This window comes from Stegostoma tigrinum, chromosome 10 (assembly GCF_030684315.1).
Source record: "Stegostoma tigrinum isolate sSteTig4 chromosome 10, sSteTig4.hap1, whole genome shotgun sequence".
In the NCBI taxonomy this organism is placed as follows: Eukaryota; Metazoa; Chordata; class Chondrichthyes; order Orectolobiformes; family Stegostomatidae; genus Stegostoma; species Stegostoma tigrinum.
Genome location: NC_081363.1, coordinates 76,528,323 through 76,550,016, shown reverse-complemented (window position 1 = coordinate 76,550,016; position 21,694 = coordinate 76,528,323). Strand labels below are relative to the sequence as shown.

General features: G+C 43.6%; 1 protein-coding gene across 2 annotated transcripts in view; it reads right to left on the bottom strand.

Annotated features, from left to right (window-relative positions):
* Positions 1–19,887, bottom strand: part of LOC125455945 (C-type lectin domain family 18 member A-like) — a 46,290-nt gene extending 26,403 nt beyond the window's left edge. For both annotated transcript variants that reach the window (XM_048538530.2, XM_048538531.2), the window contains exons 1-2: positions 19,719–19,887; positions 19,167–19,258 (exon numbers count right to left, since the gene is read on the bottom strand). In XM_048538530.2, the coding sequence (XP_048394487.2) occupies positions 19,167–19,258; positions 19,719–19,839 (213 nt within the window). In that variant the 5' untranslated portion in view covers positions 19,840–19,887. The remainder of the gene's footprint in view (positions 1–19,166; positions 19,259–19,718) is intronic.
* Between the last annotated feature and the right edge of the window lie 1,807 nt (positions 19,888–21,694).

Genomic DNA, 21,694 nt, shown 5'->3' with positions numbered 1-21,694 from the left:
CCTAGCAAGCAATGAGCCACAAAATAACTTCACGGTCCTGATGGAATTGAGGGATTACTTTAAAAACCTGTCCCTTAGTAATGCACAACTGAATACGTAATTTACATAAGGCACCCAGAATCAAGGTATATAAATGCAGAACCAAAAACAGAAATTACTCAAGAAACACAGCAGGTCTGGCATCATTTGTGGAGAGAAATGCTGTGTTAACATTTTGAGTCCGTTAACCATTCTTCAGAAGCCATCTTCACATAAATGCAGCCTTGAGAAGAAAAGATCATTCTGGACAAGAAAGTGTCTCTTGAGGTGGACCAATACTGGTTCTTATCTAACATGTCGGTTAATCAAGAAAGCTTGGAACAGAGGAGCGCTGGATGAAATGATTCAGCCTGGCTTTGGCTTAACACTTACATTTGGTCAGGAGTCATGAGAAAAGAAGAGACTGCAATGTCCAGCTTCAGAGATCAGCTTTGTTCATCATTTTTTCTGAGCCAAGACCCAATAAATGGATCTGAAGAGACCTCTTCCCCAGCCATGGAGTTCAGTATCCACCGCTTCCCCCATCCAATCTGGGACTAGAGAAAAAAACTCGCATACTCACTAGTTATATGCCTTTCCTTGTCTATTTAGCCTATATATCATTTCAAAGATATTGTTCCTTCAAAAGCTTCTTTGTAATCGCCTGTGATCCCTTCTTTTGAAAAACGGTGACTCCACTGCCAAAATGTAACATTGGCTCCAGGATTAGGATCACTATTCAGCTTGAAAGGTAATAGTCTTAGTCATACATGAACGAAGAGATTCCTAATGAAATACATGAGTATCAACAGTATTGGTGTATTACTGGGAATGGCTGACAGAGAAAGTAGGCAGGTCAGAGCTGATCAGTATTCTGAGGATCAGAGAAAGAAAAGCACATCAGAGATTAAAGAGAGTATCATTGATTGGCATTCTAAAGTAGTTCAGAAAGGCAAAATTAAGCTGAAGGAGTCTGGGGTAAGTTGGCCAATGATGTACATGTGTGCCTTATGGCTGAATAAAATATACAAAGAGTTAAGGGAATGGGTAACTAAATTACAAAAGCAGGATAATGGAAACTGCAGATGCTGGAGAATCCAAGATAACAAAGTGTGGAGCTGGATGAACACAGCAGGCCAAGCAGCATCTCAGGAGCTCCTGAGATGCTGCTTGGCCTGCTGTGTTCATCCAGCTCCACCCTTTGTTATCTACAAAAGCAGGATGATGGTCAGAAGGAGAGCATTGTTGTTCAGAATAAGGAACATCCAACAGACACCACACACCCAGAAGCACAGTCCTTACTTTTTCTGCTACGTTCAGTGGGTGCCCAGTGGATAAGTAGTCCAACTGCATGCCATCAATGGAAGTGAGTGTAGGTGTAAGGTCTGAAACCTGAGTCACAGAGCCATTTGGTAGCAAGTCCCTTGTTTAGCTGCACATGTTCAGACAATGGGAATTACTACTGCATTTACTTCATAACAATGATGAGTAGTGATGGCTTCTGCAGCATTTCTGTTACAAAATCCTGGCCACTACTTGCATTGCAATTGTACAAGCTTCCTGCTTTTATTTAAACAGTGTGGGGATTAATCACTGTGTAACTGTTAAATGTTTATTCAAGGCACAAGTTAACTCAATTAGTAACTGTACAGGGTTTCTGTTACTCAAAGGTAGACTTCTTGCTACCTTGTGTATATTATACCACAAACCTGTGCTTTGTTTAGGTGCATTCTAACCAAATGTCTAGCCATTTAGATTCTAGCCAAATTTCAACTATATTATTACCAGCTATTAGTCAGGAGTGCGGATGACTGACTTCCGCGAGTCTGGAGATAGCTGATGAAAGAAACCTGTTTAGCCAAACAATGGGGAGAACTCAGTATCACAGGGAATGATTGATATATTTAGAGTAGAAATTTGACAAGGTTGATGGAGAAGAGACGTGACGGTTATGATGGTAGATTTAGAAGCAACAGGATGGGAGGAGCTAAAATAGAGCACAAACAGTGTTACAGCCTGGCCATACCATAAATCATTTTTAATTTTATGTATGTAATCTCATTTTTCTCGGATTTGTATTTGATCACAGATGGCGAAAATCTTTAATATTAACTGTGTTTCTCATTCAGCAGATGCTGTTTGATCTATCCAGCGCTTTCCAGCAGTTTCTGATTATCACATGCATTGCTTGAGCGGGACAGGCTTCTGGATGATAATGAGGTCATTGCAGACTTGGCTATGTCACTTGAGAGACAGGGAAATGCCTCTTTCATCAATGAAAAGTTTGCTGCACTTATGTAGCGCCTCTCGAGACCTTGGAGCGTTTCAAAGTGCTTCACAGCTGGCATTTCAGTGTTATAGCCACCGTTGTAACGCAGGGAAAGTGGTAGCCAGTTAGTGTAGAGCAAGGTCCCACAAACAGCAATTTATTAATGATTCTGTGATGAGAGGTTGAACAAAGGATAAATATTGGCCAGGGCAAGAGGGAGAACTCTGCTATTTTATGAATGGCACCAACACAGGACATTTTACATCCACCTTGGGGAGGGCAGAGTCTCAGCTGTAAATACAATATTCTCTACAGCACTTGCTCACTCGGATCTCCAGCCGGGTTTAAGCCTGTGGGTCTGGGCCCCGCACAAATGACCTTCCAGCTCAGCGGTGAGGCAGGACTACTGAGAGGACCATGGTGAAACAGTACAAGGCCAGTCGCTTGGATTAAAGTGGAGCCAGCTCAGTGTCACGGGGTCTGAAGGCAGATTGCCAAAGAGTTGGACTATTGGGAGGAGTTCCCACGGAGCGGGTATGAGATGATAACAGCTGCAAGGGAGACAGATGTTCATTGTTTATTGGGATGGCGTTGAAGTAAGAAGCTCCTTCTCGCAGGCCAGGAAGCCACCTGTTTGTTTTTTGAAAGATATGACCCAAATAAGAAAGGCACTGAGCATCGGAACGTGGCTCAAAGCTGTTAACTCTTTGGGGGCCATGGTATGTGGAGATGGAACCTGGTCAATATTTTAGTCAGCCTAATTCATAATGCCTCCTTGCCAAACATCTCCCAACATGAGAGCAGACAACAGCTGGGTGCCAGGGGCAGCCCCAGTTATAAATAGGCCAAGAGGTACATAGCTTAAAACGCATAATGACTTGAAAGGATTACATAGCAACAAACAGGAACAGAATTGCACACTTTGCTCAGCAATTAAGTCACATGACAGAAATAATTACAAATATACCCTGTTAAATGTCAGTCAAGGGCAAAATGCTTCTGAGCAGGAAGGAAAACAAATCACCCACTGATATTCAATTCCAAGAGAATGTTCATCCCTGTAGCCATGAAGATCACAGATATAGTAACACCCAGATATTATAAGCACAAGAGTTACAGTGACAGGGCCAGCTGATGTAAATGCACAAACACAGGGCTCCATAAGCACATGATTCAGGAGGAAACTCGGATGTAAGGTGTTTCCCGATAAGAGACGATGTTAATTCTCAGTGTGGGCTGACATGGCTACTGTCAGGTGACACTCCGTCTACTCTCTCAGATACATAAAAACAAAATTCTCCTCAGTGTTCTTGCCAATATTTATCATAGAATATCATAGAATCCCTATATTGTGATAACAGGCACTTTGGCCCAACAAGTCTACAGCGACCCTCAGAGCATCCCGCCCAGACCCATTCCCCTTTAACCTCACTAATCCAGGCATCCATTGAACACTACAGGCAATTGAGCATGGCCAATCCACCTAACCTGCACATCTTCGGACTGTGGGAGGAAACTGAAGCACCCGGAGGATACCCATGCAGACACCTGCCCTTGGTGCCTGTCGGACCTTGGTATGCTCAATTTGGCTGCTGCCTATAACAGATTATAACAGCAACTACACTTCAAAAACCCATCATTGGGTGTAAAGCCCTTTTGGGTCCCCTGGAGTTGCAAAAGGAAATATGTAAACACAAACCTTTATCCATTCGAAAGCACATACATGTATTTCATATGTATGTAGCACAATCTGCAACCTTGTGGCTTGACATATTCCTCACTCAATTATTAGCATCATGCCAGGAGATCAACCCTGGTTCAATACACAGTGCAGGATATAATGCCAGGAGCAACTAAAAATGAGGTGTCAACCAGTTGAAGCTACCAAACAGGACTGCATGCATGCCAAACTGTATAAGCAGCAAGTGAAAGTCAGAGCTAAGAGATGCCACAACCAACAGATCAGATCTAATGTCTGCCAAATCCAGTCATGAGTGGTGATAGACAAACAACTCACTGGAGGAGGAGGCTTCACAAATATCCCTATCCTCAATAATGGAAGATTCCGACATGCCATTGCAAAAGAAAAGGCTGATGCACTTACAGCAACCCTCAGAAGTGCCGGATATCGGCCTCCTCCAGTGGTCTCCTGCATCAACAGTCTGAGATATCAGTCTTCAGCCAATTCAATTCACTCCATGTGATATCAAAAAACAGATGGAGGCACTGGATATAGCAAAGGCTACGGACCCTGACAAGAGTCTAGCAATAGTAATGGAAACTTGTGCTCCCCTAGCCAAACTCTTGCAGTGCAATTACAACAGTGACATCAACTCACAATGTGGAAAACTGCCCAGGTATGTCCTGTACGCAAAAAGCAGGACAAATCCAACCCGGTCAATTACTGCCCCACGAGTCTGCTCTCGATCATCAGTACCTTGACGGAAGGTGTTGTCAACAGTGCTATCAAGCAGCACCTGCTCAGCAACAAACTGCTCAGTGACACCCAGTTTGGATTCCAGCAGGGCCACTCAGCTCCTGACCTCATTACAGCCTTGGCTCAAACATGAACAAAAAAGCAGAATAACAGAGGTGAAATGTGAGTGAAAGCCCTTGACATCAAGGCCGCGTTTGACTGAGTATAACATCTAGGAGCCTTGGCAAAAATAGAATCAATGAGTATCAAGGGGCACGCTTTCCACTGGTCAGAGTCAAACCTGGCACATAGGAAGATGATTGTGGTTATTGGAAGTCAGTCATGGTAGTATCCTAGGCCCAACCACCTTTAGGTGCTTCATCAATGACCTCCCCTCCATCATAAGGTCAGAATTGCGGACGTTTGTAGTTGCACAATGTTCAGCACCATTCATGATTCTTCAAATGCTGAAGCAGTCCATGTTCAAACGCAGCAAGATCTGGAAAATATCCAAGTTTGGGCTGACAAGTGGCAAGTAACACTCATGCCACATAAATGCCTGACAATGACTATCTCCCATAAAAGACAATCTAACCACCACCCTTTGACATTCAACAGTGTTATTTCACTGAATCCACCACTATCAAAATCTTGGGGTTGCCACTGACAGAAACTCAACTGGTCTCACTATATAACATAGGTCGCTACAAGAACAGGTCAGAGGCCATGAATACTGCAGTGAGTAACTTGCCTCCTGACCCCCAAAGCCTATCTACCATCTAAAAGGCACAAGTCAGGAGTGTGATGGAATGCTCCCTAATTGCCTGGTTGGGTGCAGCTCCAATAACACTCAAGAAGCTTGACAACATTCAGGACAAAACAGTCTGCTTGACTGGCACTACATCCACAAACATCCATTCCCTCCACCAGTGACATTCAGTAGCAACCAGATGCAATTCAGAAATTAACCAAGGATTCTTAGACAATACCTTCCAAACCCATGAGCACATCCATCTAGGGCAGCAGTTACATGGGAACACCACCACTTGCAAGATCCAGCCCTGCCCAAGCCACTCACCATTCTGACTTGGAAATATATCTAGATTCTTTCAATGTTGCTCAGTCAAAATCCTGGAATTTCTCCCTAATGACATTGTGGGTCAATCCACAGCAGGTGGATTGCAGTGGTTCAAGAAGGCAGCTCACTACAACCTTCTCAAAGGCAATAAGGGACAGGAAATCAATGGTGGCCAGCTAGCGATGCCTACAAATGGGTTAATACGAAATATTTAGCTGGGAATGGAGTGCAGTCTCTGGTTCCATGCTGACTGATGCAATGTAGATTTCAGTTCAAGACCATTTCAAATTGCCCATGGGTTAATCAAACGTCTAGGAGTCTGCCTTCCTGTGTTAATGCTGTAGCTCTTTCTGATCACAAGTTATAACCTTGTTCTGGATCCTTTTTAGGTTAAAAATCAACTACGCTCTCTCCCTGTCTCAATCACACTGACACACCATCAAACCGACTTTCAAAGAGGACTCAATCCCAACGGATGGGTCTTCCCTACCTCAGCTGCCTCCTTCTTCCGTTCTTTCCTCAGCTTGCCCTCCTCATCAGCTCACCCCTCCTGAGCTCAACATCCTTTCTTCAGCTCTCCCTCCTTCCCTCCCACACCATCAACTCCTTCCTCAACTCCCCTTCCCTCAGCATTCCTTCCTTGAGCTCTCCTTCTCTTCAACAGTTAAAGATGTTTAAACTGCAAGCGCTGATTTTTAATGTTATCTTCTCTCAATATTTGACCTTGTTGACAAGCTACATCATAAAGTCTGTGACTCTTCACCTACATTCTCAATCTAAAAGCAATAAAATGTGTTGCCACATCACAATACAGTGCAAAGACTATCAAACTTGAATTCACTCACAAATCAAGGATCCACCCATGGTATAATTAACACCCATAGCAGCGGAGTATGGCTGTTATGCTTGACCTTCCTGTATCTCAAACTTGTTAACACTGAAAAAATATTTTTTGACAAAATATTTCCAGCCTGTCTCGAGTTGTCAGCTCAGAAACAGGCACGGCTACAGACTCAGTTCAAAAGTTATAACAGGGCAAATTCCCTGAGGCCTTTGTCATGTGCTACGACATCCACAGAATGTTCACACTGCCCCTCCTTCAATCCCCAACTCCCAGGGCAGTGTTTATACTCCCATCCTACAATTCCTATCACCCAAGGTAATGTTTACACTCACCCCTCCTTCAATCCCCATCACCCAGGGCATTGTTTAAACTCTTCTCCCACCACCCTCCTCTAACCCCCATCACACAGGTCAGTATTTATACTCCCCCTGTTCCAAACACCATCTCCTTGGGCCGTGTTTATACTCCGCTTCTTCCTCCCATCCCTAATACCCAGGACAGTGTTTATACTCCCCCACAACCCTCCAATCCCCATCTCCCAGTGTTTCTGCCCTCCTCTGGCCATTGCTAATCCCACACATGGTTAACTTTCAAAGACTGAACTCAACAGATTTATGGTGGGTAAGTGTATCAAGGGAGATAAATGGAACTGAGATACAATTTAGGCATGATCTAACTGACTGGGAGAGCGGGTCTCAGGTGTTGAATGGTCACCTCCTTTTCTTGTACTCCTTGGTGGCAATAAATGCCAGTTTTGCTCACTTAGTAAGAACAAAATAAACAAGAAAGCCTCTGGGACTTGCCAAACAGTCCATGTTAAGAGTAACCTCCATGTTCCAATCACTATTTAATAAGGTTAGTCCTACCCCCTCCTTATTCATAAACCATGCCTGGCATTGTTTAACCTAGCAGCAAAAATACAAAACGCGTAAATATAAAGCAAGATTCAAGGTCAGATGCCCTAGTAAACTCAGACAGGGCGAGGCACTTCAAACAGTAACACGAGAGAAGTGGAACAATGCCCTGAGCAAAACACATATTTCTAACTGCAGCACATACAATCCACAATGAAAAATGAACTAAATTCAAACAAAAAAGCTCTGGATCACAGTTTGGGTTTCTGACCCACTACCATCATCCTGGAATCTCCAGCAGTTGATGTAAGAGAAATAATTGGAAGATTAAAACTGAGCAGCTTTTGTTTTTGCACCCAATCAGCTTCATAGATTCATAAAATTCCTACAGTGTGGAAATAGACCATTCAGCTCACTGAGTCCGCACTGACCGTCTGAAGAGCATCCCACGCAGGCCATCCCCCCACCCTATTCCTGTAGCCCTGCATTTCCCATGGTGAATCCACCCAGCCTGCACAGCCCTGGTAATGGGGTGGCACGGTGGCACAGTGGTACTTGGGTTCAATTCCACCCTTGGGCGACTGTCTGTGTTGAGTTTGCACATTCTCCCTGTGTCTTCGTGGGTTTCCTCTCACAGTCCAAAGATGCCCAGGTTAGGTGGATTGGCTGTGCTAAATTGCCCATAGTGTTCAGGGAGGTGTAGATTATAGGGGGATGGGTTTGGGTGGGATACTTTGAGGTTTGGTGATTACGTGTAGGGCCAAAGGGCCTGTTTCCACACTGTAGGGATTCTATATAGCGTGGCCAATCCACCTAACTTAAGCAAATAGCAACAGAGGGAGAAGATTGGCTAGTTTGTTGAGAGATAAATATTGGCAAAGACACCAGGGAGAACTTAGCAGCTTATGAGGACAGATAGGGCATCAGGTCTCATTCTTAAAGCAACAACTCTGACAGTGCAGCACTCCTCCCTACCATTGCAGTATGTCACCTGGAGGATATACATTAGACTGTCGAGACTTCAGCATTTTAAACTCTAATCTACAATCTTCAGGAGTTGAGGCTGCTACTCACAGAGCCATGGCTGTGACGTGTAATAGAGCCAGTGGCCCTGCATTGACAAAGTCTCAGAAATCATTGCTTTATCTCATTTCTCAGGAAGAAATGGAAGTGACCTCCCCCAGCCTTTTCCCCTCTTTGCCACCTGAGATACCAGTAACATTGAGCTCGGTCCTCTCAAAAGCACCGACTGTTACCGGCAACTGCCAAGAAGGGACCTCCTATCAGGGTAAGAGGATAAATCTATATAAACACTGTGGCCACTGAGCAAACAGTGCTTCCAACCCCTCACCCTCCCATAACCTCCTTTATAACATCCTTGCTTTAGAATGGAAGTAAAATTGTGAAATATTTGACGGTTTGTATTTAGTGAGGAGCATTGGTTTGATGACTAATCCATCAGAGCCTAAAAGATGAGCCAGTGATAGTCAATCCTTTGGGTGTTGTTGCTCAAGTCCAGGTCTTTCTTCTTCACTATTGTTTCATGGGATGTAGGCAGTGCTGGCTAGAGCAGCATTTATTGCCATTCACCCAACTGCCCTTGAGAGGTGGTGAGACATCTTCTCGAACCATCACAGATGTGCCAAGAAATGACCATCTTCAAAAAGAGAGACCCAAAAGCCTTCCTTGACATTCAGCAGCATTGCCATTGCTGATTACCCCCAGTATCAATACAATGGCTACAAGATCAAGTCAAAGGCTGGGATATCTGTGGCAGACAATGCACGTGCTGACTCCCCAAAGCCTGAGCACCACCGACAAGGCACAAGTCAGGAGTGTGAAGGCATACTGCCCACTTGTCTGGATGAGTACAGTCGTTATAAAACTCGAGAGGGTCAACGCCAAAGCAGGCCACTTGATTGGCACCCCATATTCAGTCCATACACCACCGATATGCAGCAGCAGTGTAGACTATCTACAAAAAGCACTGGAGCATCTTATCAAAAGTACCATCCAAAACCATGGATTTTACTTACTTAGAAAGACAAGGTGGCAGATATATGGGCACATCACCTTCTGTAAGTTCCCTGCCAAAGCCATGCACTATCTGAGTTGGAATGGTATCAGTCTTCCCTCAGTGCTGTTGGGTTAAAATTGTAGAACTTCCTCCCTAGCAGTTCAAGAAGGCAGTTCATTATTATCTTAAACAGGGTAGTTAGGGATGAAAAATAAATAATGGCTTTTACAGTGACATACACATCTCTGCCATGAGGTTGTTCAAAAGCACTTCCTGAGATCACACACCCGATTGTTCTGAGTATATATTTTACATGGGCAGATAGATGACTGTAGGTTTTACACAAACAAATTGTATAGACTTCTAAATGGGACGTCAGAGCCTAATTTTAAAATGACAATAGAAGATTTTGACACAAGTACAAAACATCCCTGGAAATTTGGATGGAGTACCCAATGTACAGAAATCTGAAATACCAAATTAGCAGTTTTGTACACTTCCAGCTCCAATCTATTATCTTACCCTATACGTGCCTATCTCTGGCTCTTGTGCTCTCTCTTTCCTATGTCACAAATACTGATATATAATTTACTCTTCCAAGCATAATATGATTATCCTTCTCTCCACCAGTGTCCTTTAGCATCTCATAGTTTTCCCTCCACTTCAATTGTTCTTGTCCATATCATTCTACACTCCTCACTCCATCTAGCACTGACCCCTTCATTAGAATCACATACAACGGCGGCACATTGGCACAATGGTTAGCACTGCTGCCTCACAGCACCAGGGACCTGGGTTCAATTCCAGCCTTGGGTGACTGTCTGTGTGGAGTTTGCACATTCTCCCCGTGTCTGCCTGGGTTTCCTCCACGTGCTCCAGTTTCCTCCCACAGTCCAAAAATGTGCAGGGTAGGTGGATTGGCCATGCAAAATTGCCTATAGTGTTCAGGGAGGTGTAGATTAGGTGGGTTATGGGGGGTGGGTCTGGGTGGGATGTTCTGAGGTTCGGTGTGGACTTGATGGGCCAAAGGGCCTGTTTCCACACTGTAGGGATTCTAATTCTAATACAACTAACCCAACAAAGGTGTCTCACATATTATTAAACACCAAGACTCTTGGAAGAATTTTGACCCCCAAAGACAAGTGGGCTGGAGGTGCTAACATAATAATTCTTCTTTTTGAATGCAGCCATTATAGAAGGCATGATCAGTAGCTTTGTGGACGACACCATAATTGGTGGCCTGGCAGACAGTGAAAAAGGCTTTCTAAGATTACAAAGAGATTTTGATCAAATCGATCAATGGTCTGAAAAATGGCAGACGGAGTTCAATCTGGATTGATGTGAGGTATTGCAGTTTGGTAAAACAAACAAGTGCATGACTTATACAATTAATGGTAGGGCCTTGGGTACTATTGTAGAACATAGAGACACAGGGGTTCAGTACATTATTCTTTGAAGTCTGCAGCACATATCGACAGGGTGGTTAAGAAAGTATTTAGCACACTTGCCTTCGTTGCTCAGAGCTTTGACAACATAGGAGCTGGGAAGTCATGTTGATCAGGATATTAGTGAGGCCTCTTCTGGAGGACTGTGTCTCATTCTGGTCGCCCTGTTATAGGATGGATATTATGCTACAGAGGGTTCAGAAGAGATTTACCTGAATGTTGCTGGATATGAAGACAGAGTTATAAAGAAAGCTGGATAGGCTGGGCCTTTCTCACTGTAGCATAGGGGGTTCGGAGGCTAATAGAGGCTTATAAAATCATAAGTGTCACAGACAGGGTTAATAGTAGGTGTCTTTTCTCCAGGATGGGAGATTTCAACACGAGGGGGCACATTTTTAAGGTCAGAGGCAAGAGATTTAAAAAGACATCAGGGCAAATTTTTTCGCACAAAATGTGGTTCACCTGTGGAATGAACTGCACGAGGAAGTGGTGGATGCTGACACAGTTACAACATTTAAAAGACACTTAGGTAAATATAAGAACAGGAAAGGTTTGGAGGGACATTGGCCAGGAGCAGGCAGGTGGGACTAGTTTAGTTTTGGATTATGTTTGGCACGGACTGGTTGGACTGAAGGGTCTGTTTCCGTTGTATGACTCTATTTAACTGAAGTGGTGGTTTTGGGGAAGGGATGGCTCAAGCAAACTGGGTCAATTCCTAAAATCTTTAGGAAGGAGATATGCTTCTGTGCCAATAGCATTATCAATCCTAACCCAAGGAGCTCATGTTTTCTGGGATTCGGGTAGGAGGTTTGTGATCAATGAGGTCAGTGCCTGCAGAACACTATCTGTGGGCATGGGGCACGCTAAATGCAGGCAGCTGGATCCTGTGATCAGCAGCCCCTACTCTTTGATGTCTATTCTCAAATCCTAGCCTCCTTGGTTAAAATTACCTCACGACTGGCAGACAAGCCTTCATCTGCATTGGCCCTATGATCTCCAATTTCTTCCCCAAACATTCTAACTCTCAATCTTGTTCTCCTTCCTCTAGACATTGCCTTCTTCTCAGGCCACTGTATTGGTCACCTCTCCTAACACCTCCTTAAGTGCTCCTTTGTTAGTTTGTTCCTAATAATGCTGCTGTGAAGCTCCCTGGTATATTTTACTAATTGATGACATTATTTAAACAAAGTGACTAATGGAGCGGGCGGTCTTGAGTTTGATCATTCTGAGGCCAATTGCTTTATATACTCACGGCTCAGCAGACTACAACCTGGGATAGGGATTTACATCTTTATTGTGACTTACTGTTGCTTAAATTTCACTGAGCCAATCATTGAAAATATATCTTTGTGAGAACTAGGGCAAGATCTCCTCATGTTGACAGGGAGTGCCTCAACTGGGAGATTAGTCTGCTTTGATTGGATATTACCAGCTTGGCTGTCTTTTTGCTTTATCTTTCCTGCCTCGATACTCTACAGCATCATTCACGGTCAGCAGCTTCCTCATACTGCAGGGAGGCTTATTCTGATCATTTTCAGGAAGAGGATTTTCTTTTGGGCTAAGGAGGGGTGTACTTTCTTGTTCTTTAGTTGTCAGAGCAGCAAGCAACAAAGAATATGAAGTAAATGTCTTTGGTTATTTGAAGGCAATTTATTGTCAGGGCCTCTTGGGGATCATATTACTAAATATTAGGCCGATTAATTCTTCAGTTCTCTCCGTCGAAAGAATTTCCTTGTTCCGTGGCTCAGGACACGGTTAGGACTTTGTTCATTTGTTATGCGCATGATTTAGAACATTGGTTACTATGGTGATTTTTTTTCCCAAAACAGTTAATGGCAAGGCCAACACGCTTAATAAAATCAGCGTTATTTATTGGAAGGCAGCCGACTACCCTCCCCTGCCACCACCCCCTCCCCACCCCCTCACCAAAATACCCTGTGTTTCTTGCCTGCAGGTACATTGCATGTGTTCAATGTATTTGACTAAGGAACTGGAAAGTGTGACACCGTTCTCAGGAAGTTAAAAGTTGACTTGCAACATGTTCTCCCATCTGAAGTACAACATCCATTCGCCTCACCATTACCTTGATGATACGCTTAGCCCAAACTTACTGCTTTGTGTGGTGAGACCATTTGTCCTGATGACCCTAGCTTCAGGCAGCTAGTGTGATGCAAAAAAAAACAGATAGCACACAGAATGATCTGATAATACAATATCATATCAAACAATATAATCAAACTCAGACCATTGAGAGATAACTTAAGAGGGAGACATATTCTTTCTGCGTGTTGACTTAGAATGGCCTTTTCGCTCACTGGAGCTAAACCACAAAGCCCTGTACCGGCCAGACTACGTTCAACTGGTATATGAAACAAATTGAGTTCACATTCTCTCATGCTGAATGCATAATGAAATGATTCTTGTCACAAATTCAACCCTAAACCCCAGGAAGGCGCAGGTAGCTCGTGCCCATTATCATCCATATCTTGTCTGTGTACATTCAAGTCAAGTCTTCAAAAGTAGCCCTTCAGGAGATTCTTGAATCACTGTGACTCCAATTCGGTTATGACCCTGTTACCCTTGATAAAACTCACTGCTAGTTTTTCTTACACTGTATTTCTCTGTACGTGTCACTGCCTGTCACTGTTGCACTGTATTATTTACACATTCATTGTCAAGATGTGTGCATTATTGGCTAGGCTAGCATTTATTGACCACCGTAGTATATCTTAATGTTGATCTTTGACACTGTTTATCCCTGATCTCTACATCCCACTGCCTGTTTCTAATGTCTTGTATATCCCACAGGTCTTTTCCTTACCCAGTATATCTTCCTGCTTGTCCTTTTTACACTGTCTGTCCCTGGTATACTTTACATCTGCTTGCCTGTATCTGATCTACTACAAATCTCACTGCATGTCCCTAATACAATGTATATCTCACTGTACATTATATTCCTGGCACTCTGTACATCTCACTGCTGTCTCTTTACCATTATATCAATTAATGTTCCAGCTATCTTACATATACACATTTTCAGCCTGTCCCTATATTTAATTGCTTCCTCTCTACTATCCCCTTTATAACTGACTCCCAATTAATCATTGGGTTTTGCTGAGATGAGCAGGAAGTGGTTCAGCCAACATCTTCCTTAATCCATCAGGTCTCTTGAACTTAATGGAAATAAAAACTGTCCCATCACACTCACTTCTCTCTATAACCATCTGTATCTCACTGCCAGCCCTCTATTACCCTCTGTGTGCCTCACTGACTGTACTTATTACCCCCTCTATACCTCACCAACTGTCCTCTATTACCCTCTGTGCACCTCATCGACTTTCCACTATTACCCTCTGTGTACCTCACCGACTGTCCTCTATTACCCTCTGTGTACCTCACCGACTTTCCACTATTACCCTCTGTGCACCTCACCGACTTTCCTCTATTACCCTCTGTGCACCTCACCGACTTTCCTCTATTACCCTCTGTGCACCTCACCGACTTTCCTCTATTACCCTCTGTGCACCTCACCGACTTTCCTCTATTACCCTCTGTGCACCTCACCGACTTTCCTCTATTACCCTCTGTGCACCTCACCGACTTTCCTCTATTACCCTCTGTGCACCTCACCGACTTTCCTCTATTTACTTCTGTGTACCTCACCGACTTTCCTCTATTACCCTCTGTGCACCTCACCGACTTTCCTCTATTTACTTCTGTGTACCTCACCAACTTTCCTCTATTACCTTCTGTGTACCTCACCGACCATCCTCTATTACCCCATGCACCTCACTGACTGCCCTGTAATGACAATGCGACAATGCCCTCAGCACTCAGCCTGTACCATGCAGGTGTTTGACACAGAAATATGTCCCTTTGGCCCATCAAAAACATTGCTCAGAAACAACCAGCTAACTATTCTAATCCCACTTTCCAGCTTGTGTAGCCTGGCATTGCAAATACACAAAGAGTCATAGTGATGTAGAGATATATAACACAGAAACAGACTCTTCGGTCCAACTCATCCATGCCGACCAGGTATCCTATATAAATCTAGTCCGATTTGCCAGCATTTGGTCTATGTTCCTCTAAGGCCTTCCTACTCAAGTACCCACCCAGATGTCTTTTAATTATTTTAATTGTACCAGCCTCTGCCATCTTCTGAATACTTCTGAAATATTGTGAAGGTTTCTGCCTGTAAGACACTTACAGGCAGTGAGTTCTAGACTCCCAACACCCTCTGAGTGAAAAAAAATCCTCACATATCCTTTAACGCTCCTGCCTCTAACCTTAAATCTATGTCCCTGTCATTTATCCCTCCAACAAAGGAAAGGATTCGCTCCTGTCTATCCTGTCCAAGCCCCTCATCATTTTATACACTGTAATTATGTCTCCCCTCAATCTCCTCTGCTCCAAGAAAAAAATCTGTCCAAACTCTCTTCATAACTAAAACTCTCCAGTCCAAATAAAATCCTAACAGATCAACTCTGCACACTCTCCGAGCTATCACATCCCTCCTATCACATGGATTCCAGAACTGCACATAATACTCTCGCTGTGGCCTCACCAGCATTTTATACAAGTCCAGCATAGCCTCCATGCTCTTAATCTCTGTGCTTCAGCTGATAAAGGCAAGTATTTGTTACTTTAAAGGACCAGTGGTCATTCATGTCAAGGTTCCCCTGATCTTTGGTGCTTCCCAGGGTCCTACTGTTCATCATGCATTCCCTTATCTTGTTTGTCCTGCCCAAGTGCATCACCTCACACTTATACAGATTGAGTTCTATTTACCACTGATCAGCCCATCTGATGGATTTATATCCTCTTGTAATCTCAGGCTTTCCTCTTCACAGCTTACTATCCCACCAATTTCCATGAATGTACTGATCAACCTTCTTAGTTTAAGTTTAAATGGTTCATATACCCCAAACAGCAAGGCCCTCAACACTCATCCCCGTGGAACCACACTGAACACAGGCTTCCAGTCACGAAAATGTCCCTCGACTGCCCTCTGCTTCCTGCCACTCAGCCAACTCTGGATCCAATTTGCCAATTTTCTTGGATCCCATGAGTTCTTATCTTTGTTATTGGTCTCCCATGTGGAGACTTTATCAAAAGCCTTCACAGAATCATAGAATCAATAATCCCTTGCTGAAGTCCAACTAGACAGCATTGAATGCTTTGCTCTTGTCTATACACCTAGTCACTCTTTGAAAATTTCAATTAAGTTGGTCAGACATGACCTCCCCTTAACAAAGCCATGCTGACTGTCCTTGATTAATCGCTGCCTCTCCAAATGCAGTACTTTCTGTCATTCAGCATTGTTTCCATTAGTTTCTCAACACTGAGGTTTTAATGATTGACCTGCAGTTTCCTAGTTAATGCCCTCTTGCCTATTGAATAACACGTACTACATTGGTTGTCCTCCAGTCCTCTGGCATCTCTCCTACATCCAGAGAGAAATTGAACATTATTGCCATTGGCTCTGCTATTTCCTCCCATGCCTCAATCAACAGAGTGGGATACATTTCATAGAACCTGGAACATATAGCAGCATAGGAACAGGCCCTTTGGCCCACAATGTTGTGCTGAACACAACGCCAAATAAAACTAATTCCTTCCACTTTCCCTTGGTCCATATTGTTCCATTCCTTGCATATTCATGTGCTTATCCAGAAGTCCTCACATGCCCATATCATATCTGCCTCCATCACCACCCATGTGTTCCAGACTCCTACCCCTCTCCTTGTAAAAAAAATTGCCCCTCACATCTCCGTTGAACTTTTGCCCCCTAAATACGTGCCCCCTAGTTATTAGACATTTCATTCCTGGGGAAAAAAGATTTTGAATGTCAACCTTATCTTCACATCCTATAATTTTACAGGCTTCTATCAAGTCTGTTCTTGGTCTCCAACGGTCCAGAGAAAACAACCCAAAATTTTCTAGCCTCTCCTTATAGCTCATACCCTCTAATCCAGGCAGCATCTTGGTAAACCTCTTCTGCACCCTCTCCAAATCCTCCACTACTTCCTGTAATGTGGTGACCAGGATTGAACACAAAACTCTAAATGTGGCCTAACCAGTCTTATAAAGCTGTAACACGACATCGTGACTCTGGTACTGAATTCCACGATCAATAGAGGCAAGTATGCATTGCCTTCTTTACCACCATACCTATTTACGTGGCCACATTCAGGGAGCTATGGACTTGAACCCAAGACCCTTCTGTTAGATCCCTGCCATTAACTATATAATTTTCCTTAACATTTGATCTCCTAAAATGCAGCACAGAACTTCACACTTACTCGTATTAAACTCCAACTGCCATTTCTCCACCCATATCTGCAACTGATCTATATCCCACTGAATCCATTGACAACCTTCTACACTATCCACAACTCCACTGATCTTTGTGTCATCTGCAAACTTACTAACCCACCCATCTATGTTTTCATCCAAATTATTTATATAAATCAGAAATGGCAGAGGTCCCAATATGGATCCCTATGAAACTCCACTAGTCATGGACCTCCAGCCTGAGAAACCCCCTTCCACCGCTACCCTCAATCTTCTATGGGCAAGCCAATTCTGAATTTGCATGACCAAGCCACCATGGATCCCATGCATCTTAATCTTCTGGATGAGCGTACCATGCGGCACCTTGTTGAAAGTCTTACTAAAGTCCATGTAAACAACATACACTGTTCTACCCTCATCAATAACCTTCGTCACCTCCTCGAAAAATTCAATCAAGTTAGTAAGGCATGACCTGCCCTGCACAAGACCATGTTGATTATTCATAATTAGGCTGTGCTTTTTCAAATGTGCATAAATCTTATCCCTAAGAATTCTCACCAACAGCCTCCCAACCATTGATATGAGACTCACTACTCTGTAGTTTTCTGGATTATCCCTATTTCCCTTCTTGAACAGCAGAACAACATTAGCTACTTGCTAGTCCTCCGGGACCTTTCCATTCCATCTGGCTCTGGGTAACTTACCAACTTTTAAGCATGCCAGACCACTGAGAACCTCCTGACTATCCAAGCTAATTTCTTGAAGTATATCATAGCTCTTCTCCCTGACTTCTATGCCCATACCATCCCTCTTACCAATGAACACTAACACAATGTACTCATTTACGTCCTCAGCTCCACGCACTGTGGTCATTAATGGGCTTTATTCTTTCCCTAGTTTACTCTTTTACACTTAAAGTACCTGTAGGATCTTTCTTTATTTTACCAGCCATTACCCTTCCTGTTTCCCTTTTTGCTCTCCTAATTTCTTTGTTAAGTTTCCTTGCACATTACACTTCTTGCCCTCCTCTAGGGCTCCTGCCTACTATAAGCCTCCCCATTTCTCTTTATCCAATCCTCCATATCCCTTGATATCCAGCAATCACCTGATTGTTGACTCTACCCTTTAACTTTATGGAAACATGTTGGCCCTGTGCTCCCCTACTATTCTTCTTGCATGTATCCCACTCCTCTAACATTAATTCATCTAAAATTATCTGCACCCGGTCTACTCTGGTTAAGTCATGTCTGATCTTATTAAAATCAGTCTTCCCCAAGTTTATAAGTTTAATTTCAGGCCCATCATTGTTCTTTACTGTCAAAATCTAAAAGAGTAATGATGAAAGTGTTCCTCCCACTGAAACTTCAACCACTTGCTCAACTTCATCACCTAAAATTCAGCTCAGGACCATCCCGCCTCTTCTATGGCCTTCTATATATGAGCTTAAAAAGCTCTTCTGGAAGTATTCACCAAACCTTTTACACTATGTCTAGCCCAGTTAATGTTGGCGAATTTGAAATCCCCAACTGTCACTACTGTATTATTTTTACAGTTTTCTAAACCCTGCCTATATATCAGCTCCTCTATTGTTGGACTGTCAGGAGGCCTATAGCACACTCACAGCAATGTGATTGCTCCTTATTGGTTTTTATGTTCTGCCCACATGGCTTCATTTGAGGAGCTCTCTAAGATATCATCCCTCCTTACTGCTGTAACCATTCTCCGATCAATATTGCTACACATCCCCCTCCCCATCTCACCTGAAGACCATGTATCCTGGAATATTGAGCTGTCAATCCTGCACCCCCCCGGCTTCTCATCCATGTCTCATTGAGAGCAATGCCAACAAATTGTGGCCGAGTTGAGAGAATTGAAGAAGCTGCAAGCAGAGTGCCCCTCACAGTTCAGGAAACAAGAAGAGAACTCACCATCTTCTGCATGTTTGCTGCAGGAGGCTGAACTTTGCTCCTGAGACGGTTATGATGGGCCAGGATGCTGAAGCGTTCTTTGGGCGCCAACTCTGCAAGGAGCAGGTGATAAAAATGTAAAAATGCAAATGCCAGGGCTTAACTTCCAAGATCTCCGTGGCAACCACCAAATGTGTTTCAAAGTTCCAATTCTGACCCTGGACACTGACAGGGATAATTCACCAATCGTTTTAAAAAAAAGGAAACAACGTTTGGTACAACTTCTTCCGTGCAATTTGACCCCTTTGCAAGATCTGATTCTAAAATTAGTTACACTTTTGCACAAGTATGCCTTCGGAGATTGAAGCTGTTCTGCTCACAAGGAGGTCAGATAGAAGTTGTCTTTGGCTGGCATCTAAACAAAAAAACTTGCCCCACTTTTAATTCAGCCTTATCTTAATTCTGAATAATTGGCGTAACTTTTTTTTGCTTAAAATCAAGTGCCAATCGCTCATTCAAAGTATAGGAGAGAGAGAGAGTGGTGGGGAAGAGAGAGCGAACCGACTCCCCTACCTTTCCGATCCCAGTTGAGGATCCCTTCCCCCGGCGGCGCTACTTGTACCTCGCCTGCAGTGGCTACCAGCAGGTTGGCCAGCAACAGCAGCCGCACTGGGAAGCTCGCCGCTCCTTCCATCTGGTTCGGCAGTCGATGCACTCGTTGCAGTCTTTCTCTCTCGCACAAACACACACTGGCTCCTTCTACTGAGGCAGGGATTGGATACTGAGAGAGAGAGAGAGACAACAGGCAGTCAAGGGGACACAGAGAGAAATCAGCTAGTGCCTGCTGCATGCACACTGCATACAGCAGTGCTCGGTAACCACATCTAGCCACTTGCAGGCTGCAGTGGCTGTAATGTTCCCTGCTCCCCTCCCCAGTATCGACAATATCCAGATCAGGGGCAGCGGCACCTTGTCAGATCTCAATGGCAGGTTGAGTTGAACTGCTGCCTGTTCTGCGCACATCAAGCCAGGATTCATTGTCCCCCGTTGAGAAGGCGATGGTAAACCAGGTGCAAGTCTAGCTGGCGAAGCTGCTCCTACGCAAAGTAGGGAGTTCTAGGATTTGGACTCAGTGGCAATAATGGATTGGGGATCAAGAAGCAAGGGCACTCATGCCTCCCTGCATTTACAGGCGTCCGCAAGCCTTCCCCCGTGAGATTTTGGGCAGCAGTTGTAAGCTTTTTGAGATCCTTTTCAACACTCTGCAGATAATGGATTGTAAAAAAAAGTCTTTACCGAGACCACACAGAATCTAAACAACGCTGAACTTGGATGGCAACTTCAGCGCAATGTCATGTGGTGACGTTTCACAATTCACTCTGGGAGTTCACGTTGCTGTAGTAACATGTATCTTTTTGCCAAACGCCTCCTAAGCTTGATTTACGAACAGTCATGGAAGACACTCCGCTATCTGCCATTATCTGGCTGACCAGGAATCTCTCCCATTCTCATCACCTTGCCATTCACATGGGCTGGAAGGATTTGAAGGCTAGGTCGCCTTGCTTGGCAGTATTATGAATGCACTAAAAGTTAATACTCCATGCTAGAGAGTATGTGGCAGTAATTATGAATTACCACTCTGCCACAGACTCACATACTCCAATCTTAAACATTTCTGCTTTGTTTAGCCAGTATACATTGGATAATAATCACAACTCTGGGTCCTTACAGGCATATAAGTCTGAATATCCAGGTATGGTACAAGTTTAAAGAAGTCAGACCTATATACAGCTCTCCCAAATCTTTTAGTGATCAGTATTTTTATAATACATTTTTTATATTCTTATCTTTACTATTATCCCATCTCCCCTTTGTTTTTGAGAATACAAATTCAGACAATCTGGAGATTTCACAATTTTCCCTGAATGGGTTCTAATCAGCTTTGCAATCGAAGGTTTGCAGTAGAATGTCTTTACCTGTATTCCTGACTGAGATCTGTTCCTGTCTTTTGGACTGGTAGGCATTTAAACGCACGTATTTCTCTCAAGGAGGCTGTTATCTCTGCAAAAGAAGGTACTTTTTCTTTGCAATCTTTTGAATCTTCCTTGTCTCTTCTCAGTGATGTATTCCAAACAGAGATAATAGGAACTGCAGATGCTGGAGAATCTGAAATAACAAGGTGTAGAGCTGGATGAACACAGCAGGCTCAGCAGCATCAGAGGAGCAGAAAAGCTGATGGTTCGGGCCTAGACCCTTCATCAGAAATGATTGCTGATGAAGCATCTAGGCCCGAAACGTCAGCTTCTCTGCTCCTAAGATAGTGCTTGGCCTGCTGTGTTCATCCAGCTCTATACCTTGTTATTCCAAACAGTTGTTGGCACCACTTGTGTCAGTGGATTTTTGTTGCTTCCAAGTCTAATTTGAAACTAATAAGATGCCCATTGACAGGACTATCAGTTTGCCAAAATATTTGATCCAGTTCAATAATTTCCATGAGGAAAACCTGAGATTTGTCATTTTTCGGAGATTATTCTACTTCAAATTTATTT